Raw genomic sequence first — 27,980 nt, 5'->3', positions numbered from 1 at the left:
CCTTCCTCCATCATGTCCGTCATCGTGGCTCAGTCTCATTATATATTTGGTCTCCAGCCAAAAGTCGCCAATAACGTCTGTTACTTTGATGAACAAACCGTGATATTCCCGTCCGGCAACAACTGTATAAAGTATAACGTGGATCAGAAATGGCAGAAGTTTATTCCAGGTGGGAGCCTCTGGGGGCAGCAGCGTGCACAGGCCAGAGACTGAGTATTAAAGGAACACTCTACCGAGATGGAGGCAATAGGATTAAGGGGGTGTCGGAGACATTTCATGGCTGTCAAAATCAATCTTCAGGGGACCTTTGTGCAGAAAAGCAGATCCAAAATAAAGGGCTAAGTGCTGGGTCCAACTTACAGTGGTGGTGGTGGGGTGGGGGGTGGGGGGGCGTCTGCCTATGTCCAAGCAGGGTGGTGAAGAGGGGTTAGGCAGCATGTTCATAGCAATCAGCCTGTATCTATTAGGCGGCATTTCCCGAGTAACCAGTCAGTCTCTATTAGGCGGTATATATATGACATTACAGTTTATATGACATTTTTGTCTTCAGGTTCGGAGAAGAGTCAGGGCATGCAGGCGTTATCTATTAGCCCCAATCGCCGCTACCTCGCCATGTCCGAGAAGGGCTCCGACAAGGCCACAATCACCATCTACGATTTGGCATCAATGCCCTTCAAGAAGCGCAAAGTTCTGAGTTCCCCTGACTTCACGGCACATGAGTTTGTCAGCGTGGCATTCTCTCCAGACTCCAAGTACCTGGTGGCGCTGTCCGGCTCTCCGGAGTGGCAGATCATCTTCTGGATGTGGGAGAAACAAAAAGTGATGGCGACAGTGCGGGCGGACAGTCAGAATAGCCCCATCTACCAGGTAACCTTCCCCCCCCCCCCTCCCCCAATTATCTGTATGTCTCAGGATCAGGTTTGCACCTCCACCGCTCCTCGTATCACATGACCTCCTATGGCATGTAGGATGGTGCTGGACTGATCTGTATACATATATTACTTCTGTAAGGTCTCGTTCACATCTGCGTCGCCCTCTCCGTACTGCAGGTTTCCGTTTCCTGCATAAAACAGCAGGAGACGGAAACCTGCAGGAGTCTTTCATTTGAATGGGTGAGAGAGATGTCCGGCCGTGAGCGGCGGTGAGCGTTTTATGCTCTCCGCCGCGAAACCGTTTTTTTTAATCCGGACACAGAGTCAGACATGCAGTACTCTGTGTCCGGATTTAAAAAAAAAAACGGTTCCGCGGCGGAGAGCAGAAAACGCTCACCGCCGCTCACGGCCGGACCCGGTCTGTGCTTTCCATCTTCTTGCATGCAGAAGACAGAAAGCACAGAACGGAGACCAGAATGCAAGTGTGAACCTAGCGTAAGCTGCCATAACCTCTCACAGTGCCAGTTTGGGGCAGGAAATCAGTTTGCCCTAAACGCCTCACTGCCATCCCTCCCACTGATCTGTCTGGGATAACAAGGAGTTCATTGCATAATTCTTTGTTTCCCCCAACATTACCTCTTTCTTATTTTTGGCGAGCCGATCATATCTGTTCCTTTATATTGCAGATGAGCTTTAACCCCCATGACAACGCCCAGATCTGTGTCACGGGACACGGAGTGTTCAAAACCTTCCGCTATGTCGACGGGAGTTTAAAACAGACAAACTTTCAAAAAGTGGAAGTGCAAAACTTCCTGAGCCACGCTTGGCTGTCCGAAGACCGAGTCATCTGCGGGACGGACACCGGGAAACTCTGCCTGTGGGAGTCTGGAGACCTGCGCTGGGAGCACCATATTGGGGGAAGAGCCAACGTGCAGCATCCTGAGAAACGGCGAGTGTCATCTGAAGATGGGCGGTAAGTTAAGGACAGTCTCATTGCTGGAGCGGCTAACCTTAAAACGTTGTGTTACAAAGACACTGATCTCCTATCCATCGCTGGGACTCTGAGCACTGGGATCCCACGATCAGGAGAAGGGTGCACCAGTAGTTCCCCGCTATGCTCCATAGGAATGAAGGGCAGTTCACCATGTGTGACCAGTGCTGCCTTCATTCTGGGGGCTGCTGGGACAGTGAATGAAGTGCTTGTCACATTGGGCAGCCAAGGTAAAGGGGTGTTCTAGCCAAGACTGTAGGACGCGCCATTAAATGATGAACTGTCGTCTCACATAGAGTATAATGGAGATTTCCATGTAATGGATCCTCTCTGTTGATCTGTAGCGCCCCCTCTGCTTTGGCGAGCACCTCATCCTCGTTGCGCATCAGTTACATCTTGCCCTATTCCAAAGGATTCCTGTGCTCCGGTGGCCCTGGCAGTGTCTGCATGTTTGAGAAAGTGGAGGATCGAGAACTTTACAAGAGAGGCCGCAACATCACGGTAGGCCTGGGAAATTTGTCGGCTGGTGGGCCACGTATGTGATACATATGTTATATCCATGTTGTCTTTGTCGACCAGATCTCACAGGATAGGAGCAGCAGTGACTCGGGTCTGTCTGAGCCGCAGGAGGTTCTGTGCATGTGTCTGAGCCCCTCCGAGGAGACGGTCATAGTCAGTACAGATAAGAGCCAGCTCTATAGCATCGCCTTGTCCTCCGTTGACATCACTAAGGTAAGACGATGCCGTGTAGTAAGTCGGCTAGTTTTGATTCTCTCCAAGTGGTTAAAGGAGCCATGTCAGTAGTGCAGCCCATTTCCTGAGGCTGCACTACTGAGATACTTTAAAGGGATTGTGATTCAGTGTTATCATGGAGAACTGGTGTGGATGTAAATCACTATCTACACTGACATAAGAAAGCATCAGAGTCATCTGACTACCTTGTGTCATGTGCTGAGGGTCCCTGTCTAGGACCGCACTGTATCTCCGCTGCTCTTCTCTGTCTCATCTCCCTCTCTGTGATTCTCCTTCTTCTTGTTTATCACTTTGCAGGGTGATGACGTTCACTTTGAGTTCCTGACTGAGCCTTGGCATTCCTCCGCCATTACTGGACTGAGCGTCTGTATCCGCAAACCACTGATCGCCACCTGCTCCCTGGACCACTCTGTCCGCATCTGGAATTATGAGAACAAGTACTGATGCTTTCTATCTACCCCTATAGACTCTGCTTATACTTCAGTCACAGCCACTTGTAGGCTTCGGCCCTTCTTCTCAGTCACTGGACAGTATAGTAGCTTCACCCCCTGATCACGTGTCCTGTCATTTCTGGGCTCAGTTGAGTTTCTGCTCACTCGTGTATTATACTGTCTTGTTCTCTCGGCCTGTAGTTGAGTTGCAGCCATGTAGAAGGTTTTGGTGATGTTTCGTTCTGTCCTGTATTTTGTCAGCTCTCTGGATCTGTACAAGGAGTTCCAGGAGGAGGCGTACAGTATCTCTCTGCACCCCTCGGGATTATTCGTACTGGTGGGATTCTCTGACAAGCTGCGTCTGATGAATCTGCTGATCGATGATATCCGGATGTTCAAAGAATTCACAGTCCGTGGATGTAAAGAGGTGACGTATATACATGTATACTTATGTGCAGCGCTGCTTATTATTGCGGTGCAGTCAGATTACAAGACATCAATTATGTATTAAATCGTGTCGGCCATTTTTGCATTACTAACAACTGAATTGTCTGCCATATTGCTTGACATATTTCTTGGCAGCTTGTAATAGACTAGAATATTTCCAGACTTTCCATTTAAAGGGGTTGTCCAGGGATAGAAAGTCATGCCTGCTTTCTTTAAGAAACAGTGCCACCCTGCTTACAGGTTGGGTCTGGCATTGCATCTCTCCTGTGCTGAAATGAATGCATTTGAGTTGAAATACCACACACATCCTGCAGACAGATGTGGCGCTGTTTCTAGCAGAAAGTATTTTCTAATTCTGGACAACTCAATGACTGTTATCAAGAAGAAACTGCTCAGAGATCGGCTGGTTGGAGAGGCCGTAGCATTGGGGTGACGTCTGCAACCAGTGAATACCGCACACAGCACTAGATGTATTTTAGGGGCTGTGCTTAGTATTGCAGCTGAGCCTCACTGACTAGAATGGGGCTGAGCTACAGCTGTATCATGTGAATGATCTCTCCTAAGGACGGGTCACTTTAACATTTCAGTGATCCGCAGCAGAATCTGTAACACAACAGAACAGCGCAGATCTGCACAAGATTCTAAGATTTTTTTCCACCATATATTCTAGGTTATTTACATTTTTCATGTAGAGGGTCGTGGTCTTTACGGTACAATGTTCTGAAACCCGGATCCCTTTCTGTCTTGTATCAGTGCGTCTTTAGTCATGGAGGACACCTCTTTGCTGCTGTGAATGGTAACGTCATCCATATTTACTCCACAACCACCTTTGAAAATATTGTCAACCTTAAAGGCCACAATGGAAAGGTAAGACTGTCTCTGCAGATTAGTATACAACGTCACTACTGTCTTATGGTGTCGCTATCATCATGCGGGGTCACGTGTCGCTATCATCATGCGGGGTCACTATGAAGACGTGTTCTGTCAGCTCAGTCAGTGTAAGGGGAAACCTTCCAATACATGGCAGCCATTGATTTCAGTGACCGCTAGCAAGGCTGATTATCGATCCTCAGTCTGTGACCCCAGTAAGCCCTAACAGAACGTTGTCTACACTCCACGAGCTCTTTACATCCCCGTCCATCCCTGATAACAGCAGTGACGTGCCATGTATGTGATGCTGTATCTTGTGGCCTCAGGTTCGCTCCGTGGCCTGGAGTGCCGATGACAGTAAACTGGTGTCCTGCGGCCTGGATGGAGCCGTCTATGAATGGAACTCACTGACCGGAAAGAGAGAGTCTGAGTGCGTCCTGAAATCCTGTAACTACAGCTGCGTGGCCCTGTCCTCCGACTCAAAGACCATCTTTGCTGTGGGGTCTGACCAGACATTGAAGGAGATCAGTGAGTCACAGGTAAAGCTCTGGTCATGTCTGTACCTTGGTGATATCAGCAGAACCCATTATCTGCACCCCCTTTACTTACTGTGCCCCCCCCAGCCTGCACAACCTTAGAACAAATGAGAATTCACCTTGTGCTGTCATTTGTTTCCTCCTCAGATACTGCGGGAGGCGCCATCCTTCGATGTGACGTACACGGCGGTCGCCATCTCTCATTCTGGACGCATGGTCTTCACTGGCACTTCCACGGGGACTGTGCGAGCCATGAAGTATCCTCTACCTCTTCATAGGGAATACAACGAGTACCAGGCCCACGCCGGCCCCGTCACCAGGGTAAGAGCTGCCTGTTTGGTATACACCCTCAAGTGTCTGCTTGTCTCTAAATTACTGTAAATCTTCATTATCAGCCTCTGTTCACATCGGTTATTCTCTGGCCTGGACCATCCTATGACCCTGCTCATCTAGAATAGGATCTGTCAGCCATTGCTCGTACTGGTAACAGCAAATAGTAGGGGAACGCTCAGTCCTATACAACAGATATCATCCCCCGGAGGCCTCCAGGGGGTGTATGGGGCCTATGGCTATGTTAGATGTGGATACGGGAGCCTTCCAGGGTGTACACTCAGTGTAGTGTAAAAGTGAGATGTGATCAGACCCTTACTATGTGAAGTCTTTAAATCTGCAGGAATAATATTGATCGTCTTTCACTTATTTTTATAGTTTTGTTTTGGTTTTTAGATCTTGCGGTCTTTCTCCCCAAATATCATTATCTCTATTCCTCCCTCTCGGTCCTGTATGGTCTGCTCTACTTTGTCCTCATATGACGGTCACATTATTACTGTCTCCGCCATAAATCCCCTTCTCCACCACATTTACATAGTTACCTAGTAGATGAGATTGGATGAAGACGTCAGTCTATAAAGTCCATCCTATAACCCTACAGTCCCTGTTTCACTTCCTTTCAGCTGGTGGTGACCTACGACGACCAGAATCTCCTGTCCATCTCTGAGGACGGCTGTCTTATGGTGTGGAAGATATCTGACAAGGAGAGCCGAGGCCTGAAGCGAGATAAAGAGCTGACATATGCCGAGGAGGTGCTGATCACCAAGTCCGAGCTGGAGGAGAAGGTGAGGACAGAGCTCAGGACTACGAGTAGGGATTGCCCAAGTGCAGTATATTCCCTTCAGTGGTCCTGATATAGGAGATGTTACTAAGGGCTCTATTGTATTTGTGTGACTGACCACAGAACCAGGTAATGCTGGAGCTGAAGACTCGTGTGGAAGAGCTGAAAATGGAGAGCGAGTACCAGCTGCGGCTGAAGGACATGAACTACAACGAGAAACTGAAGGAGCTGACCGAGAAATTCATCCAGGAGATGGAGGTTCTGAAAACAACTAACCAGGTACCAGACATGTGACCTCATGACCCTCATCATGTGACAGTGGCCACAGGAAACTCAACTATCACCCCCATCATTCAGGTATTGAAAGCCGAAGCCGAGAAACAAGAAGTGAAACATCAGGAGGAGTTAGCCGAAGTGATCGAGAAGCAATCGCGGGAGCTACAGGATCTAGGTACAGGACACCATAGCTAGAGAGAGAGATATATATGGTAGTTATATAATATATACATATAGTGATAGTTATACATTATATATATTGTAAGGGGGTCCAGCTCACACGGGTGGGACGCAGCAATGACTCGATTCCAACAGGCAGTAGGGATAACAATCCGGAGTGTTTTATTTGTAGCTTTAGTATAAAACACTGTCAGCAAACAACAAAACAAAAACCTAAGCCTGTCCGGCTCTAACTAAACATCATCATGGCTGTCTATGCTATAGCACAGGAGTAGGGAACGTACGGCTCTCCAGCTGTTGCAGAACTACAACTCCCAGCATGCATACTGTCTCTGCTGTTCTTGGAACTCCCATGGAAGTGAATGGAGCATGCTGGGAGTTGTAGTTTCACAGCAGCTGGAGAGCCAAAGGTTCCCTACCCCTGCTGTAGCAGGTCAAACATAACATCCCATGCAGGGACCCAAACAGTACATACCGTCCTAGTAGTGCTCGGTCTCACTCTGCCTGCTAAAAACTGTCACCCCCTTACTAGGCTTCATTCCTCAGCAATGGCCATGAGGAAGTCGCACCTGGAACAAAGGGAAAAAACCCGAGTTGTGTCCTGGAAGGCTCCCACTACCAACCTGCCCACCAGTCCAGAAGAACCAGCCCAAAATATGGAAACCATAAGAGCTCTGGCAGACTATGTTTTGCTAGCGCAGAAATTATCACTCTGGGGTTCCTTTATCTCACCTGGCTGAGGACGAGATATACACCACGTCCACCACAACATATATAGAGATATTTATATAGTATATACACATATAGACAGTGATATGCAGAGTATATACACATGTAGTGATAGTTATACAGTATATGGTGCCTGACAAATATATATATCTCTATACTGTATATCAGTCATATACTGTATTATCACTATATATACTGTGTAAATATCACTATATATATGTATACTAGCCTCTGCCCACAACTTCATCTGCGGGTTGTTGGCTTAAAAATAGTGAGGTATTAAAATACAAAGTCCGTTAGAACCTTCTGGAAGTTTTCATTATACAATAGGCAGGTGAGAACTTTTTTAGTTGGAGAATTCCATTACAGCCATAGACATGAAAGGGTTATTCCCATCGGAGGAAGCGACGGCAGGTCACTGAGATATGTCATCACTATGAGCAGTCAGGACCCGACCTCAGGGGCCCCATCAATCCTTCCATTCAGGTGCATAGGGCTGTCTGCACAGTGAGGGGCCGGGGACAAGACTGTGAAGGGCAAAGGAATAATGAACCAACCCCTCTCATTCTCAGGATTGGGGGGTCCCAGAGATCAGGCACTTTATGTGATGGAGTACCCCTTTATATCTGGCCAATTTCAGGAGGACCTATTGAATACTGTTAGAGATGAGCGAGTACTGTTCGGATCAGCCGATCCGAACAGCACGCATGCATTGAAATGAATGGACGTAGCCGGCACGCGGGGGGTTAAGCGGCCGGGCGGCGTCAAAGCGGAAGTACCAGGTGCTTCTATTCATTTCAATGCGTGCGTGCTGTTCGGATCGGCTGATCCGAACAGTACTCGCTCATCTCTAAATACTGTGTTTGACCTCACAGAGAGGATCCCAGGAGTGACACGGATGCTATAGGTGTGACTGTCCCTGTCTGCTCCCTCGTCTCTCCCTCCTGTGATGTTAGTAGTAGGTCAGGGCTTGCAGCTGTCAGTCCTTCTGTCGGCAGCGATCTCGTGTCTGTGACCTGACCTCACTTCAGGATCCTTCACATGTTCCCTTCAGAGACAGCAAATAACCAGAAGCTGCTGCTGGAGTATGAGAAGTACCAGGAGCTGCAGGTGAAGTCCCAGCGGATGCAGGAGGATGACGAGCGTCAGCTCCATGAGCTGGAGGAGAGCAAGAGCCAAGCCCTGGAGGAGCTGACCGAACACTACGAGGCCAAAGTGCACGAGAGGTCGACCCAACTGCAGCAGGTGGGGGCACTGCAGACTGTGCTACTGAGATACAGGGGGCTGCTGGGACCACCTCTAGTACAAAAGGAACCCCCTTCTTCCCCAGTTGTACCACTCATGGCCTGGCGCTATGTCTGGGACTGCTCCCTATTAAGATGAAGGGACCTGTAGGAAGAGCTGCTCCATAATAAAGGACACCCAGCCCAGGCCGTTACCAGTCCTATATGACAGGGCTGTACAGATGGGAGCAGGTGGGTTACCGGTGTGCGGGGATATTTGCAGATGCAGCTTAAGTCTATTACTATGTCTGTCAGTGTCCTCCGTATACGCGTCTGTAGGGTTCCCTTCACACCCGGACATTGATCTTCTCACTAATGGTCTCAGGACAGACAGTGACAAGACATTCTAACGTGTCGCCTTGTTCTCAGGCTCAGGATGAAGCGCGTCAGCAACTCCGAGAATTTGAAGAAACCAAGAAGCAGATAGAGGAGGACGCGGACAGAGAGATCCAGGACATGAAGATAAAATATGAGCGTCGCCTGCGGGAGGAGCGGGAGGTCTCGCTGCGGCTCAAGGGGGAGAGCGGAATCATGAGGAAGAAGGTGGGCGGCATTCACACTGCATGGCAGCAAATATTCCATCTGAAGGCTCTGTGTATTTGCATACAGCGGCATATGTCACACATAGTGTGAATACAGCCGTACATTTCTCTTTTATTACTTTCATGTATGGGGGTGAATTCACACACAGCAGATTTGTTGCAGAATTTTCTGTGACTGTCCCATTCTTCACGGAGCCGGCTCGCACACTTCACGTTCTCGCTGCAGGTCCAGCCCTTCAGATTATTACAGAAATTTCTCAAACAAATCCGCCAAGTGTAATGACAGCCCTAGACGGACTGGGCGCCATGTATTCTGACCCCGGAGTCACCCTATAGTACCTGCTGTGCCGGTGTCTGATCCTCTGCCGCTTCCCCCCCTATAGTTCAGCAGTCTGCAGAAGGACATAGAAGAACGCACAGCCGACATCGACAGAATGAAGATGGAGGAGCAGAAGCTGCAGGGGGTCATCAAGTCTCTGGACAAAGACATCCAGGGGCTGAAGAGAGAGATCCAGGAGAGGGACGAGACCATACAGGACAAGGTGAGCCCCGCCAACCCCCGCTGGGGTCAGTATCCTGCTTGCTGTCAGTAAATGGAACCTGCTGGTGGAGCTGCAGGACTTGTTACACAGTGTTAGAGCTCACGCACCTCTGGATGGGGAATAAGAAGGATCCTCTTCACTGACAGCAAGCAGAGCTCTAGGTAGGTTCTTCCATATTTTGTACACGTGACTTCACTTCATGGTGTCTGATCTGTGATCCAGGAGAAGAGGATCTATGATCTGAAGAAGAAGAACCAGGAGCTGGAGAAGTTCAAGTTTGTTCTGGATTATAAGATCAAGGAGCTGAAGAAGCAGATCGAGCCCCGGGAGAACGAGATCAAGGAGATGAAGGAGCAGATCCAGGAGGTGACATGTCTGCCACGGCTCTGCCCCTACCACTGGGTTCACATCTGCAGGATGGGCGATATCAGATCACTGGGTGCATCTGACTACCGGGACCCCCCGTGATGAGAAGAGCGGGGGTCCCCTGTGTGGCTGCAACGGTGGTGCATTCATTTATATGGTGTTCTCTCCATCAGTCCCACAGAAGTGAATGGCGTAGTGGTCACACAGTGGGGGGGTCACACACAGGCCAGTCACACAGTGGGGGTCACACACAGGCCGGTCACACAGTGGGGGTCACACACAGGCCGGTCACACAGTGGGGGTCACACACAGGCCAGTCACACAGTGGGGGGTCACACACAGGCCAGTCACACAGTGGGGGGGGGGGGGTCACACACAGGCCGGTCACACAGTGGGGGGGGGGGGTCACACACAGGCCGGTCACACAGTGGGGGGGTCACACACAGGCCGGTCACACAGTGGGGGTCACACACAGGCCGGTCACACAGTGGGGGTCACACACAGGCCGGTCACACAGTGGGGGTCACACACAGGCCGGTCACACAGTGGGGGTCACACACAGGCCAGTCACACAGTGGGGGGTCACACACAGGCCGGTCACACAGTGGGGGGGGGGGGTCACACACAGGCCGGTCACACAGTGGGGGGGTCACACACAGGCCGGTCCCACAGTGGGGGGGGGGGGGGGTCACACACAGGCCGGTCACACAGTGGGGGGGGGGGGGGGGTCACACACAGGCCGGTCACACAGTGGGGGTCACACACAGGCCGGTCCCACAGTGTGGGGGGGGGGGGGGTCACACACAGGCCGGTCACACAGTGGGGGGGGGGGGGGGGGGGTCACACACAGGCCGGTCACACAGTGGGGGTCACACACAGGCCGGTCACACAGTGGGGGGGTCACACACAGGCCGGTCCCACAGTGGGGGGGGGGGGGTCACACACAGGTCGGTCACACAGTGGGGGGGGGGGGGGTGTCACACACAGGCCGGTCACACAGTGGGGGTCACACACAGGCCGGTCCCACAGTGGGGGGTGTCACACACAGGCCGGTCACACAGTGGGGGTCACACACAGGCCGGTCCCACAGTGGGGGGGGGGGGGTCACACACAGGCCGGTCACACAGTGGGGGGGGGGGGTCACACACAGGCCGGTCACACAGTGGGGGTCACACACAGGCCGGTCACACAGTGGGGGTCACACACAGGCCGGTCACACAGTGGGGGTCACACACAGGCCGGTCACACAGTGGGGGTCACACACAGGCCGGTCCCACAGTGGGGGTCACACACAGGCCGGTCACACAGTGGGGGGTCTCACACACAGGCCGGTCACACAGTGGGGGTCACACACAGGCCGGTCCCACAGTGGGGGGGTCACACACAGGCCGGTCACACAGTGGGGGTCACACACAGGCCGGTCCCACAGTGGGGGTCACACACAGGCCGGTCCCACAGTGAGGGGGTCACACACAAGCCAGTCACACACATGATGGGCACACTGGGCCACAGATCATAATGTGCTGGTGGCAAACTGGGCCAGTGGTAAACTAAACAGCTGGCCAGATTCCTTGTTTAATAGTGGACTGTCACAGACAGAAGACAAGGACAGACATAAAGCACTTGGTATAATGTAGTGGTGTATAGCGGTATTATTTGGGAAATGAATTGCAGTATTATGTAGGAACAATATGGCAGTATTATATGGACTATCAAACATTATTACTAAATATTGCATATTACTTATGTACTATGGGTTGGTATTATGTGTGCAGTGTATGGTGTTGGCAGTTTGATATAGCGGTTTTATATTGCCTGTGTTGGTCTCTTTCTTCTTTCTGTCTGTCTCTTAGATGGAGGCTGAGCTGGAACGGTTCCATAAGCAAAATACACAACTGGATCTGAACATCACAGAACTGAAGCAGAAGCTGAAAGCTACAGAGCGGGAGATGCAGAAGGAAAGGCAGAAGGTGAGGCTGTGGGGACCCCGCAGAGCAAGAGCTGGGGGGGGCTGCAGAGCAGGACCTGGGAGAAGAGGATCCGGCAGAGCAAGAGCTGGGGGGGACGGGGGGCTGCAGAGCAAGAGCTGGGGGAAAGAAGTACCCGCAGAGCAAAGGCTTGGGGAAAGAGGACCCAGCAGAGTAGGAGCTATGGGGGGGGCTGCAGAGCAAGAGCTGGGGGGGGGTCTCTCTCTCTCTCTCTCTCCTTTACACTAAGGTTGCTGTAGTGGAGGGGCAGTGGGGACACGTGATGTCTGGTCCCACAACATAGTAGCAGCCAGGAGTTGGACCCAGGAGGCGGACTCTGGAGCGGGGGACCAGATTTTGTGATTTTGGGAGCTATGGCACGCCTATTCTCCTTACTCCATGACTTCATGTGACATGACCTAGTGCTGGAGCCGCTGACTGTAACTCGGGCTTATTTTTGGAGTAACGGGGTATATGTGATGCGACTCTGTATGTAGGATAAGCGGAGAGCTGGAATTCCTCTGTATGAAGTGCAGGATAGTAGCAGTGCGCCCCCACCTGAAGACCTATAACTAGCGCTATATACATGTGTATATAAGCCTCGGATCTCGTATTACCCTGTGATGTAGATTTTGCGTCCTCTCCGCAGGTTCGGGATGTGGAGGCCGTGGTGAAACGCTTCAAGACCGATCTGCACAACTGTGTGGGCTTCATCCAGGAGCCGAAGAAACTGAAGGACAATATCCGGGAGCTGTACGCGAAATACGTGCAAGAGAGCGATGCGGTGAGTGCATATATACTGGGCATATATCTGCTACATAGAGGTCTGTATATACTTCATGCGTATAGGACTGTATATACCTCATGTGTATAGGGGTCTGTATATACCTCATGTGTATAGGGGTCTGTATATACCTCATGTATAGGGGTCTGTATATACCTCATGTATAGGGGTCTGTATATACCTCATGTATAGGGGTCTGTATATACCTCATGTATAGGGGTCTGTATATACCTCATGTGTATAGGGGTCTGTATATACCTCATGTGTATAGGGGTCTGTATATACCTCATGTGTATAGGTCTGTATATACCTCATATGTATAGAGGTCTGTATATACCTCATGTATAGGGGTCTGTATATACCTCATGTGTATAGGCCTGTATATACCTCATGTATAGGGTTCTGTATATACCTTATATATAGGGGTCTGTATATATTTCATGTGTATAGGGGTCTGTGTATACCTCATGTGTATAGGGGTCTGTATATATCTCATGTATAGGGGTCTGTATATATCTCATGTGTATAGGCCTGTATATACCTCATGTGTATAGGCCTGTATATACCTCATGTATAGGGGTCTGTATATACCTCATATATAGGAGCCTGTATATATCTCATGTGTATAGGGGTCTGTATATACCTCATGTATAGGGGTCTGTATATACCTCATGTATAGGGGTCTGTATATACTTCATATATAGGGGTCTGTATATACCTCATATATAGGGGTCTGTATATACCTCATGTGTATAAGTCTGTATATACCTCATATATAGGGGTCTGTATATACCTCATGTATAGGGGTCTGTATATACCTCATATATAGGGGTCTGTATATACCTCATTGTCACGGGATGGTTAGAGTCTATACTATAGGCAATGTGTAATATATATTTCATGTGGAATGTATTCTCTAACCTGTTGTATACATCAATGTGTAGTTGGCTGATTGGGGTCCAGTGTGTTAGCACATTGTATGCAAATACCTCTAACTAGTGAGGACCAGTGAGGACAATGGGTGGAGATAATCTGATCAGTGTCTCCAAGAAGATGTTGGACGGTGCATTGTCCACAGGAGACAGGGAGTCTGCTCTCCTTGGTATAGGTGAGGGGGGAAGGATCTGTGACTCAGCCCTCCCCACCCACAGATATAGGTGTAACAGTCTTAGTATATAGTTGTAGCTGGCAGTTAGTATGGGTTAGCCGGCCTGTGCACAGCTCTGCAGAGAGCCAGAATTTAGTTACAGGACCAAGGAACCAAAGTTATCATTGGATTGTGACTTCTGTGGACTTATTGTTATTACGGTTGATGTGACCGCCGCCGGCTACTAACTTTGTGGATTACAATAAATTGCTGTTGTCTCCCGACCTCTTGCGTCCGTGTTGATTCAAAAGACCTTCCGGAGGAAGACGTATACCTTTGCTCCGTGACAACTGGTGGCAGCGGTGGGATCAACAGCGGATAGCGAGATGGACTACAGCAGCCCAGCGATTAATGGAGCCACAACCTCAGAATACAGGAACTGGACTATGGCAAGTCTACAAGTAAGGGCCCGGGAACTAAACCTGAGTTACCAGGGAAGAACGAAAGAGCAACTGATCGAGGCACTGGAGGAGATGACCCTGCAAAGCGACCATGAGGAGGGCTGCCCCCAGGAGACAGTAGAGATACAGGAGTGGCAGGTACAGACCCAAAAGAGCAGATGGGTTGTTTTGTATGAGGAGGAATTGGCAGTGCTGGGGCTAGGAGCAACTGCAGAGCAAAGGAGTAGAGCATTACAGAGGGCTCAGGAAACGGAGAAGGAGGAACAGAGAATGGCGCATGAAAAGGAAAGAATGGCGCATGAAATGCGAATGGCTGAGATAACTGCGCGGAATTATAATCAAACTCCGACCCCCAGCCCAACAGTGAGAGAACCACCATATGTCTCCCATAAACACTTCAAGACCTTTGAGGAAGCGGCTGGGGATGTTGATGGATATTTTCAGGACTTCGAACACCAGTGCCACCTGATGGAAGTCCCAGAGAAGGATTGGGTCCGGTATCTGGTGGGGCACCTACGAGATGGGGCTGCGGAAGCTCTCAGAGCCATGGACCCTAGTGATCAGCGGGACTATGAGGCCATTAAAAGAGCGGTGCAGAAGTATTATGCAGTCACTCCAGAGACCTACCGAGTTCAGTTCCGCTCTTTGTCTTACAATGGGGGAAGCTCCTTCCACATGTTCGCCCACAAGTTGAAGCAAGCATGCAAGCGCTGGCTAGAAGGAGAGGAGGCTGTCACAGTCGATAAGATCCTCCAAGTCATACTTAAGGAACAGTTCTTTTCCCAGTGCCCCGCTGAGATCCGTGAGTGGGTGCTGGAACGGAACCCAGCCACAGTGGAGCAAGCTGCTTCCCTTGCAGATGAGGGCCTGACCATCAAGCCGCAGTGGAAGAGGTTGTTTGCAGAGGAGCGGAAAACTACCACAGTCCGCCAGACACCCTTCATCCAGCCACCCACCTTTCGTGCCCGGCCTCAGGATTACAATTCCCCCTCTACCCCTGCCCCAGCCCATCGGCCTCCAGCTATGAACAACCCTGTCCCTAGACAACGACCTACTGGAAGAATGCTAGAGCGCAGATGTTTTGGGTGCGGGCGGCCTGGACATTTGCAAGCTAGTTGCCCTGTTAACATGGGGGCACGGGCCACCGTGGCATCCCGGCCTATTCACTACCTGGGAACCACTCCTAGGACAGAAAGTTTGGCCCCATTTCCAGATGACTCCATGAATGACCCATCTGTTCCACCTCCAGGGGTCTATGGGATTCAGCCTTCTGCCACACATCCCGCAAACCTTCAGAGGAAGCACTTGCAGGAGGTCCTACTGGATGGCCGAACAGTTGTTGGATTCCGGGACTCGGGAGCTTTCCTAACGGTAGCGGACCCCCGAGTTGTGCGACCCGAGGCCCTAGAGGAGGGTCCTGGCATTTCTATCAAGTTGGCAGGGGGTACTCAAAGACGTATTCCTAAAGCTACCGTGGAACTCGACTATGGTTATGGACCAAAACGATGCACAATTGGTGTGATGAGCGGGCTGCCGGCCGATGTTCTGTTAGGCAACGATGTTGGAAATCTACAGTGCCACTTTGTGGGAGCAGTGACCCGAAGCCAAGCTCAGAGAGACGCCAACATGGATCCACCGGATTTTCTGACAGATGCCAGCCCTTCAACCCTACAACTTTACCATTCAGTACCGCCGAGGGAACCAACACCAGAACGCAGATGGGTTATCCCTGCAGGAGGACATATGAGCTATAGAGACTGATGTGCATTCCCCAATTTACCTGTGTAGGCCAATTGTGTCATGCACATGTTTTGAGAGGGGGAGGGGTTGTCACGGGATGGTTAGAGTCTATACTATAGGCAATGTGTAATATATATTTCATGTGGAATGTATTCTCTAACCTGTTGTATACATCAATGTGTAGTTGGCTGATTGGGGTCTAGTGTGTTAGCACATTGTATGCAAATACCTCTAACTAGTGAGGACCAGTGAGGACAATGGGTGGAGATAATCTGATCAGTGTCTCCAAGAAGATGTTGGACGGTGCATTGTCCACAGGAGACAGGGAGTCTGCTCTCCTTGGTATAGGTGAGGGGGGAAGGATCTGTGACTCAGCCCTCCCCACCCACAGATAGAGGAAGTAACAGTCTTAGTATATAGATGTAGCTGCAGTTAGTATGGGTTAGCCGGCCTGTGCACAGCTCTGCAGAGAGCCAGAATTTAGTTACAGGACCAAGGAACCAAAGTTATCATTGGATTGTGACTTCTGTGGACTTATTGTTATTACGGTTGATGTGACCGCCGCCGGCTACTAACTTTGTGGATTACAATAAATTGCTGTTGTCTCCCGACCTCTTGCGTCCGTGTTGATTCAAAAGACCTTCCGGAGGAAGACGTATACCTTTGCTCCGTGACACTCATGTATAGGGGTCTGTATATATCTCATGTATAGGGGTCTGTATATACCTCATATATAGGGGTCTGTATATACCTCATGTATAGGGGTCTGTATATACCTCATGTATAGGGGTCTGTATATACCTCATGTATAGGGGTCTGTATATACCTCATGTATAGGGGTCTGTATATACCTCATGTATAGGGGCTGTATATACCTCATATATAGGGGTCTGTATATACCTCATGTATAGGGGTCTGTATATACCTCATGTATAGGGGTCTGTATTTTCCTCATGTATATAGGACGGCAGGGCCTGGCATCTATATACTGTGCCCCCTGTTATGGCTTTACTGTCAGTTTTTGTCCTTTCAGGCAGAGATTGTGGGCATAGACGCCGACATCCAGCGGGAGTACGGCCGGCAGCGGGAGCACCTGGAGCGCAGCCTCAGCACCCTACAGAAGAAGCTACTGAAGGACACCGAGATCCACCGGGCTGACAACGTGCGGGTCATGCAGGTGGGGGCGCCGATGTCATCTCTATATGTAGTGCTAGTGGAGACAGCAGGGGGCGCCGATGTCATCTGTATACGTAGTGCTAGTGGAGACAGCAGGGGGCGCCGATGTCATCTGTATATGTAGTGCTAGTGGAGACAGCAGGGGGCGCCGATATCATCTCTATATGTAGTGCTAGTGGAGACAGCAGGGGGCGCCGATATCATCTCTATATGTAGTGCTAGTGGAGACAGCAGGGGGCGCCTATATCATCTGTATATGTAGTGCTAGTGGAGACAGCAGGGGGCGCCGATATCATCTGTATATGTAGTGCTAGTGGAGACAGCAGGGGGCGCCGATATCATCTCTATATGTAGTGCTAGTGGAGACAGCAGGGGGCGCCGATATCATCTCTATATGTAGTGCTAGTGGAGACAGCAGGGGGCGCCGATATCATCTCTATATGTAGTGCTAGTGGAGACAGCAGGGGGCGCCGATATCATCTCTATATGTAGTGCTAGTGGAGACAGCAGGGGGCGCCGATATCATCTGTATATGTAGTGCTAGTGGAGACAGCAGGGGGGCGCCGATATCATCTCTATATGTAGTGCTAGAGGAGACAGCAGGGGGCGCCGATATCATCTCTATATGTAGTGCTAGTGGAGACAGCAGGGGGCGCCGATATCATCTCTATATGTAGTGCTAGTGGAGACAGCAGGGGGCGCCGATATCATCTGTATATGTAGTGCTAGTGGAGACAGCAGGGGGCGCCGATATCATCTGTATATGTAGTGCTAGTGGAGACAGCAGGGGGCGCCGATATCATCTCTATATGTAGTGCTAGTGGAGACAGCAGGGGGGCGCCGATATCATCTCTATATGTAGTGCTAGTGGAGACAGCAGGGGGCGCCGATATCATCTCTATATGTAGTGCTAGTGGAGACAGCAGGGGGCGCCGATATCATCTGTATATGTAGTGCTAGTGGAGACAGCAGGGGGGCGCCGATATCATCTCTATATGTAGTGCTAGAGGAGACAGCAGGGGGGCGCCGATATCATCTCTATATGTAGTGCTAGTGGAGACAGCAGGGGGCGCCGATATCATCTCTATATGTAGTGCTAGTGGAGACAGCAGGGGGCGCCGATATCATCTCTATATGTAGTGCTAGAGGAGACAGCAGGGGGCGCCGATATCATCTCTATATGTAGTGCTAGTGGAGACAGCAGGGGGCGCCGATATCATCTCTATATGTAGTGCTAGTGGAGACAGCAGGGGGGCGCCGATATCATCTGTATATGTAGTGCTAGAGGAGACAGCAGGGGGCGCCGATATCATCTCTATATGTAGTGCTAGTGGAGACAGCAGGGGGCGCCGATATCATCTCTATATGTAGTGCTAGTGGAGACAGCAGGGGGCGCCGATATCATCTCTATATGTAGTGCTAGAGGAGACAGCAGGGGGGCGCCGATATCATCTCTATATGTAGTGCTAGTGGAGACAGCAGGGGGCGCCGATATCATCTCTATATGTAGTGCTAGTGGAGACAGCAGGGGGCGCCGATATCATCTCTATATGTAGTGCTAGTGGAGACAGCAGGGGGCGCCGATATCATCTGTATATGTAGTGCTAGTGGAGACAGCAGGGGGGCGCCGATATCATCTCTATATGTAGTGCTAGAGGAGACAGCAGGGGGCGCCGATATCATCTCTATATGTAGTGCTAGTGGAGACAGCAGGGGGCGCCGATATCATCTCTATATGTAGTGCTAGTGGAGACAGCAGGGGGCGCCGATATCATCTGTATATGTAGTGCTAGTGGAGACAGCAGGGGGCGCCGATATCATCTGTATATGTAGTGCTAGTGGAGACAGCAGGGGGCGCCGATATCATCTCTATATGTAGTGCTAGTGGAGACAGCAGGGGGCGCCGATATCATCTCTATATGTAGTGCTAGTGGAGACAGCAGGGGGCGCCGATATCATCTGTATATGTAGTGCTAGTGGAGACAGCAGGGGGCGCCGATATCATCTGTATATGTAGTGCTAGTGGAGACAGCAGGGGGCGCCGATATCATCTCTATATGTAGTGCTAGTGGAGACAGCAGGGGGCGCCGATATCATCTCTATATGTAGTGCTAGTGGAGACAGCAGGGGGCGCCGATATCATCTCTATATGTAGTGCTAGTGGAGACAGCAGGGGGCGCCGATATCATCTCTATATGTAGTGCTAGTGGAGACAGCAGGGGGCGCCGATATCATCTGTATATGTAGTGCTAGTGGAGACAGCAGGGGGGCGCCGATATCATCTCTATATGTAGTGCTAGAGGAGACAGCAGGGGGCGCCGATATCATCTCTATATGTAGTGCTAGTGGAGACAGCAGGGGGCGCCGATATCATCTCTATATGTAGTGCTAGTGGAGACAGCAGGGGGCGCCGATATCATCTGTATATGTAGTGCTAGTGGAGACAGCAGGGGGCGCCGATATCATCTGTATATGTAGTGCTAGTGGAGACAGCAGGGGGCGCCGATATCATCTCTATATGTAGTGCTAGTGGAGACAGCAGGGGGGCGCCGATATCATCTCTATATGTAGTGCTAGTGGAGACAGCAGGGGGCGCCGATATCATCTCTATATGTAGTGCTAGTGGAGACAGCAGGGGGCGCCGATATCATCTGTATATGTAGTGCTAGTGGAGACAGCAGGGGGGCGCCGATATCATCTCTATATGTAGTGCTAGAGGAGACAGCAGGGGGGCGCCGATATCATCTCTATATGTAGTGCTAGTGGAGACAGCAGGGGGCGCCGATATCATCTCTATATGTAGTGCTAGTGGAGACAGCAGGGGGCGCCGATATCATCTCTATATGTAGTGCTAGAGGAGACAGCAGGGGGCGCCGATATCATCTCTATATGTAGTGCTAGTGGAGACAGCAGGGGGCGCCGATATCATCTCTATATGTAGTGCTAGTGGAGACAGCAGGGGGGCGCCGATATCATCTGTATATGTAGTGCTAGAGGAGACAGCAGGGGGCGCCGATATCATCTCTATATGTAGTGCTAGTGGAGACAGCAGGGGGCGCCGATATCATCTCTATATGTAGTGCTAGTGGAGACAGCAGGGGGCGCCGATATCATCTCTATATGTAGTGCTAGAGGAGACAGCAGGGGGGCGCCGATATCATCTCTATATGTAGTGCTAGTGGAGACAGCAGGGGGCGCCGATATCATCTCTATATGTAGTGCTAGTGGAGACAGCAGGGGGCGCCGATATCATCTCTATATGTAGTGCTAGTGGAGACAGCAGGGGGCGCCGATATCATCTGTATATGTAGTGCTAGTGGAGACAGCAGGGGGGCGCCGATATCATCTCTATATGTAGTGCTAGAGGAGACAGCAGGGGGCGCCGATATCATCTCTATATGTAGTGCTAGTGGAGACAGCAGGGGGCGCCGATATCATCTCTATATGTAGTGCTAGTGGAGACAGCAGGGGGCGCCGATATCATCTGTATATGTAGTGCTAGTGGAGACAGCAGGGGGCGCCGATATCATCTCTATATGTAGTGCTAGTGGAGACAGCAGGGGGGCGCCGATATCATCTCTATATGTAGTGCTAGTGGAGACAGCAGGGGGCGCCGATATCATCTCTATATGTAGTGCTAGTGGAGACAGCAGGGGGCGCCGATATCATCTGTATATGTAGTGCTAGTGGAGACAGCAGGGGGGCGCCGATATCATCTCTATATGTAGTGCTAGTGGAGACAGCAGGGGGCGCCGATATCATCTCTATATGTAGTGCTAGAGGAGACAGCAGGGGGCGCCGATATCATCTCTATATGTAGTGCTAGTGGAGACAGCAGGGGGCGCCGATATCATCTCTATATGTAGTGCTAGTGGAGACAGCAGGGGGCGCCGATATCATCTGTATATGTAGTGCTAGTGGAGACAGCAGGGGGCGCCGATATCATCTGTATATGTAGTGCTAGTGGAGACAGCAGGGGGCGCCGATATCATCTCTATATGTAGTGCTAGTGGAGACAGCAGGGGGCGCCGATATCATCTCTATATGTAGTGCTAGTGGAGACAGCAGGGGGCGCCGATATCATCTGTATATGTAGTGCTAGTGGAGACAGCAGGGGGGCGCCGATATCATCTCTATATGTAGTGCTAGAGGAGACAGCAGGGGGGCGCCGATATCATCTCTATATGTAGTGCTAGTGGAGACAGCAGGGGGCGCCGATATCATCTCTATATGTAGTGCTAGTGGAGACAGCAGGGGGCGCCGATATCATCTCTATATGTAGTGCTAGAGGAGACAGCAGGGGGCGCCGATATCATCTCTATATGTAGTGCTAGTGGAGACAGCAGGGGGCGCCGATATCATCTCTATATGTAGTGCTAGTGGAGACAGCAGGGGGGCACCGATATCATCTGTATATGTAGTGCTAGAGGAGACAGCAGGGGGCGCCGATATCATCTCTATATGTAGTGCTAGTGGAGACAGCAGGGGGCGCCGATATCATCTCTATATGTAGTGCTAGTGGAGACAGCAGGGGGCGCCGATATCATCTCTATATGTAGTGCTAGAGGAGACAGCAGGGGGCGCCGATATCATCTCTATATGTAGTGCTAGTGGAGACAGCAGGGGGCGCCGATATCATCTCTATATGTAGTGCTAGAGGAGACAGCAGGGGGCGCCGATATCATCTCTATATGTAGTGCTAGTGGAGACAGCAGGGGGCGCCGATATCATCTCTATATGTAGTGCTAGAGGAGACAGCAGGGGGGCGCCGATATCATCTCTATATGTAGTGCTAGTGGAGACAGCAGGGGGCGCCGATATCATCTCTATATGTAGTGCTAGTGGAGACAGCAGGGGGCGCCGATATCATCTCTATATGTAGTGCTAGTGGAGACAGCAGGGGGCGCCGATATCATCTCTATATGTAGTGCTAGTGGAGACAGCAGGGGGCGCCGATATCATCTCTATATGTAGTGCTAGTGGAGACAGCAGGGGGCGCCGATATCATCTCTATATGTAGTGCTAGTGGAGACAGCAGGGGGCGCCGATATCATCTCTATATGTAGTGCTAGTGGAGACAGCAGGGGGGCGCTATACCTCACATAAGCCACTGAGCTTCATCATCCTCCATCAATGTACAGTTTGCAGGCCAGCACATACATAGGTGTGAGATCCCTCCTGCTGACTGTCTCCGGGGTGTCTGCCACTTATCTTCGACTCTCTAATTTTGCTTCTCTGTCTTGTGCAGGAAAATGTAACGTTGATTAAGGAGATAAATGAGTTACGCCGGGAACTGAAGGTCAGCCGAACAAAGATCCACGACCTGGAGGTGGCGCTAGGGGCAGAGAGGAAGAATCGCAAAAGTAGCCTGGCAGACTCCAAAGGTAACGGTCGCCTGGGACTAGTAGTGCGCCAACTCCATGCTAACGTCCAGTTATAAGGCAGGAGGTGGCTGGAGCAATGGAGGGCACAGTATAAGTCACAGGGTAACAACTGACCTGGGAATACAGCTCTAGGGGTGACTGGAGAATAACATGATGTAACAACACAACTGTATAAAGAACTGTAAGTGCTGCTTTGGATGTGACTGTAGTATAAGGCATGGAGCAGCAGAACTATGAATGCTGCTCTGGATATGAGTAGAGTAAAGGGCTTATTGTAAAAAGTGAAACGTGAATGCAGCTCTGCATGTGACTAGTGCATAACATGACAAACTAAAGGAGACTCCGGGTGCTGTATTCTCTGTCGCAGGCTCTTCCATCGCTGACCACCATTCCTCGGGGCTACTGCGGCTAAACATCGAGGAAGAGACTGCAAGGATCATTGAAATGCAGAAATTGGAGATCAAACGGTTACGTGACACGCTCCAATCACAGGATGTGACAGTGGGGATCAGAGCGCCCTCTGTGGGGAGGTTACCGTCACTGACCGCCTGACCGCACAAGCGCCTAATGTCACACAATAAACAATTAGTATCTCGTCAGTCATCTCTATCATTCATCATTCATAAGACAAATTCCATTCACAGGAATGGGGGGGGGTTGTTAGTAATTGGTACCAATTACTAACAACCCCTTCCTCCTGAACTCTAACACCTTTTGTGCCTGCTCTGTATATATATATATATATATATATATATATATATATATATATATATATATGCATCCTTCAAAAATGTTTTTAAATTTACTTTGAGAAAGGAGCCTAGCGTTCCGAAACGTTAGCCATTTGTCATCATTATGAGTTAGCCATTAAAAAGGTATCAACTACTGAAGATTACCAAGTTTTCGTGTTTTTTATATTACAGTCATGGCCAAAAGTTTTGAGAATTACACAAATATTATATTTTCACATGATCTGCTCCCTCTGGTTTCTGTGTGTTTCTCAGATGTTTTTATCACATACAGAAATAGAATTGCCATCATATTCTGAGTAATAAAAGCTTATAGTGACAGTTAGAAGGAGTTAGTGCAGCGGTGTAATATTTGCAGTGTTGCCCCTTCTTCTTCTTCAGGACCTCTGCAATTCTCCCCGGCAGCTCTCAATCAACTTCTGGACCAAATCCTGACTGATAGCCGTCCATTCTTGCACAATCAATGCTTGCATTTTGTCAGAATTTGTAGGTTTTTGTTTGTCCACCCGTCGCTTGATGACTGACCACAAGTTCTCAATGGGATTAAGATCTGGGGAGTTTCCAGGCCATGGACCCAAAATCTCTCTGTTTTGTTCCCTGAGCCATTTAGTTCTCACCTTTGCTTTATGGCAAGGTGCTCCATCATGCTGGAAAAGGCATTGCTGATGGCCAAACTGCTCTTGGACGGTTGGGAGAAGTTGATCTTGGAGGACATTCTGGTCCCATTCTTTATTCATGGCTGTGTTTTTAGGCAAGACTATGAGAGAGCCGATTCCCTTGGCTGAGAAGCCACCCCACACATGAATGGTTTCAGGATGCTTTACAGTTGGCATGAGACAAGACTGGTAGTAGCGCTCACCTCGTCTTCTCCCAATAAGCTGTTTTCCAGATGTCCCAAACAGTCAAAAAGGGGATTCATCAGAGAAAATGACTTTCCCCCAGTCCTCAGCAGTCCACTCCCTGGACCTTTTGCAGAATATCAGTCTGTCCCTGATGTTTTTTTCTGGAGAGAAGTGGCTTCTTTGCTGCCCTCCTTGAGACCAGGCCTTGCTCCAAGAGACTCCACCTCACAGTGCGTGCAGATGCCCTCACACCTGCCTGCTGCCATTCCTGAGCAAGCTCTGCACTGCTGGTAGCCCGATCCTGCAGCTGAAACACTTTTAAGAGACGGTCCTGGTGCTTGCTGGTCTTTCTTGGGCGCCCTGGAGCCTTTTTGCCAACAATGGAACCTCTCTCCTTGAAGTTCTTGATGATGCGATAGATTGGTGACTGAGGTGCAATCTTTCTAGCTGCGATACTCTTCCCTGTCAGGCCATTTTTGTGCAGTGCAATGATGACTGCACGTGTTTCTTTAGAGATAACCATGGTTAACAGAAGAGAAACAATGATGCCAAGCACCAGCCTCCTTTTAAAGTGTCCAGTGGTGTCATTCTTACTTAATCATGACAGATTGATCTCCAGCCCTGTCCTCATCAACACCCACACCTGTGTTAATGGAGCAATCACTGAAACGATGTTAGCTGGTCCTTTTAAGGCAGGGATGCAATGATGTTGAAATGTGTTTTGGGGGATAAAGTTCATTTTCTAGGCAAATATTGACTTTGAAAGTAAATGCTGTTAAGCTGATCACTCTGTATAACATTCTGGAGTAGATGCAAATTGTCATTAGGAAAACTGAAGCAGTAGACTTTGTAACAATTACTATTTGTATCATTCTCAAAACTTTTGGGCATGACTGTACATACAGATTATACAGTCACCACTAGAGGGAGCTCACTACATACAGATTATACAGTCACCACTAGAGGGAGCTCACTACATACAGATTATACAGTCACCACTAGGGGGAGCTCACTACATACAGATTATACAGTCACCACTAGGAAGAGCTCACTACATAAAGAATATACAGTCACCACTAGGAGGAGCTCACTACATACAGATTATACAGTCACCACTAGGGGGAGCTCACTACATACAGATTATACAGTCACCACTAGAGGGAGCTCACTACATACAGATTATACAGTCACCACTAGGAAGAGCTCACTACATACAGATTATACAGTCACCACTAGGGGGAGCTCACTACATACAGAATATACAGTCACCACTAGAGGGAGCTCACTACATACAGATTATACAGTCACCACTAGGGGGAGCTCACTACATACAGAATATACAGTCACCACTAGAGGGAGCTCACTACATACAGATTATACAGTCACCACTAGAGGGAGCTCACTACATACAGATTATACAGTCACCACTAGTAGGAGCTCACTACATACAGATTATATAGTCACCACTAGGAGGAGCTCACTACATACAGATTATACAGTCACCTCTAGGAGGAGCTCACTACATACAGATTATACAGTCACCACTAGGAGGAGCTCACTACATAAAGAATATACAGTCACCACTAGGAGGAGCTCACTACATACAGATTATACAGTCACCACTAGGGGGAGCTCACTGCATACAGATTATACAGTCACCACTAGGGGGAGCTCACTGCATACAGATTATACAGTCACCACTAGAGGGAGCTCACTACATACAGATTATACAGTCACCACTAGGGGGAGCTCACTACATACAGATTATACAGTCACCACTAGAGGGAGCTCACTACATACAGGTTATACAGTCACCACTAGGAGGAGCTCACTACATACAGATTATACAGTCACCACTAGGGGGAGCTCACTACATACAGATTATACAGTCACCACTAGGGGGAGCTCACTACATACAGGTTATACAGTCACCACTAGGAGGAGCTCACTACATACAGATTATACAGTCACCACTAGGAGGAGCTCACTACATACAGATTATACAGTCACCACTAGGAGGAGCTCACTACATACAGATTATACAGTCACCACTAGGGGGAGCTCACTACATACAGATCATACAGTCACCACTAGAGGGAGCTCACTACATACAGATTATACAGTCACCACTAGGGGGAGCTCACTACATACAGGTTATACAGTCACCACTAGGGGGAGCTCACTACATACAGATTATACAGTCACCACTAGAGGGAGCTCACTACATACAGATTATACAGTCACCACTAGGAGGAGCTCACTACATACAGGTTATACAGTCACCACTAGGGGGAGCTCACTACATACAGATTATACAGTCACCACTAGAGGGAGCTCACTACATACAGATTATACAGTCACCACTAGGAGGAGCTCACTACATACAGATTATGCAGTCACCACTAGAGGGAGCTCACTACATACAGATTATACAGTCACCACTAGGGGGAGCTCACTACATACAGATTATACAGTCACCACTAGGAGGAGCTCACTACATACAGATTATACAGTCACCACTAGAGGGAGCTCACTACATACAGATTATACAGTCACCACTAGGGGGAGCTCACTACATACAGATTATACAGTCACCACTAGGAGGAGCTCACTACATACAGATTATACAGTCACCACTAGGGAGAGCTCACTACATACAGATTATACAGTCACCACTAGGAGGAGCTCACTACATACAGATTATACAGTCACCACTAGGAGGAGCTCACTACATACAGATTATACAGTCACCACTAGGAGGAGCTCACTACATACAGATTATGCCATCAGTAGGAGGAACTCACTGAATGTCTAGGACCCGAAACTCCCCCTATTGGTGGCTGCAGGTAGTCAGAGTTTTCTTATTGAATTCTTTGACTCTGTATGAGGAAACAAAGTTATGAAATGATTCCATATCGTATTTTAGAGCAGCGCCTCCCCTGATGATGTGCGGCGGGGTTTCACTTTAAGGTCAGTCTAATATAACAGTAATTGGTGGTTTTAGAGCAGGAACTTTCCAGGACAATACTCTTTGATGTTCTCTGATGATATCGGACAGTTACAGGAAACTCGGCACTGGAAAGCTTTTTGTAGCTGTGAGATATTTCCCTGCCTTTAGGTTCCCATCAGCTCCTGGAAATTATTTACCCTTAATTAACCATTTTATAGCAATGGAGGCTTCAGAGCTGCGCTCCCCGCTGCCTTAAAGGGGTTTTCCTAGCACAGCAGTTCAGCCATGTGAGAGGTCATTGAGTGTTTTCCTTTTGTCTCCATAAATCCCATTCAGGTCATTCACCCCGACCGCCGCTGCCGTATACAGTTAGTCGCCCCTTTAATAGACACGGTGCTGTATATCAGGTGACCTGATTTCTTGCTCCTGGTAATTACTATAATTACAGCTCAGGACATTTAGTGTTAATTACACCTTCGATCTTCTATCCCCCCTCCCCCTGCGGCCATGTCACACCTTTACATACAAGACTATAGTTATTTCTGCTGCCAGGCTAGATAACACATGTCTGACGGGTCGTTACAGTGTGTCAGTGCGTGAAGTGAGCAAAGCAGCACACTGTAGTAGTACTAATCAGAAGAGTCGCAGACCCGCCAGCTCCAGCTTGTTGATGGTTTCCAGAAAAATCAGAGCAAAATATAAGATTAGCAGACTGTGTGCACAGGTAGGGTGCCCCTTTAAGGCAGTGGTTGGGTATTGTATGTATGGTTAGCACAGGTGGAGCTCTCCTTTAAGGCAGTGGCTGGGTGTTGTATGTATGGTCAGCACAGGTGGAGCGCCCCTTTAAGGCAGTGACTGGCTATTGTATGTATGGTCAGCACAGATGGAGCGCCCCTTTATGGCAGTGACTG

At 49.5% G+C, this 27,980-nt stretch overlaps 1 protein-coding gene across 1 annotated transcript; it reads left to right on the top strand.

The window, feature by feature from the left end:
- The first annotated feature begins 12 nt into the window (after positions 1-12).
- CFAP57 (cilia and flagella associated protein 57) lies at positions 13-23,106 on the top strand. The gene is made up of 22 exons (XM_075287756.1): positions 13-169; positions 551-867; positions 1,559-1,845; positions 2,208-2,364; positions 2,443-2,595; positions 2,914-3,053; positions 3,309-3,474; positions 4,248-4,361; positions 4,691-4,903; positions 5,048-5,221; positions 5,854-6,015; positions 6,135-6,290; positions 6,369-6,462; positions 8,251-8,441; positions 8,849-9,022; positions 9,405-9,563; positions 9,786-9,929; positions 11,783-11,899; positions 12,546-12,680; positions 17,002-17,145; positions 22,393-22,528; positions 22,896-23,106. Exons 1-22 carry the CDS (start codon positions 13-15, stop codon positions 23,078-23,080), a joined length of 3,675 nt encoding a protein of 1,224 aa, XP_075143857.1. The 3' UTR covers positions 23,081-23,106.
- Positions 23,107-27,980: the final 4,874 nt, after the last annotated feature.

The sequence above is a fragment of the Leptodactylus fuscus genome, chromosome 9 (genome assembly GCF_031893055.1).
Source record: "Leptodactylus fuscus isolate aLepFus1 chromosome 9, aLepFus1.hap2, whole genome shotgun sequence".
Classification (NCBI taxonomy): Eukaryota; Metazoa; Chordata; class Amphibia; order Anura; family Leptodactylidae; genus Leptodactylus; species Leptodactylus fuscus.
Note: the sequence above shows the minus strand (reverse complement) of the source record. Positions and strands in the feature narration are given on the sequence as shown.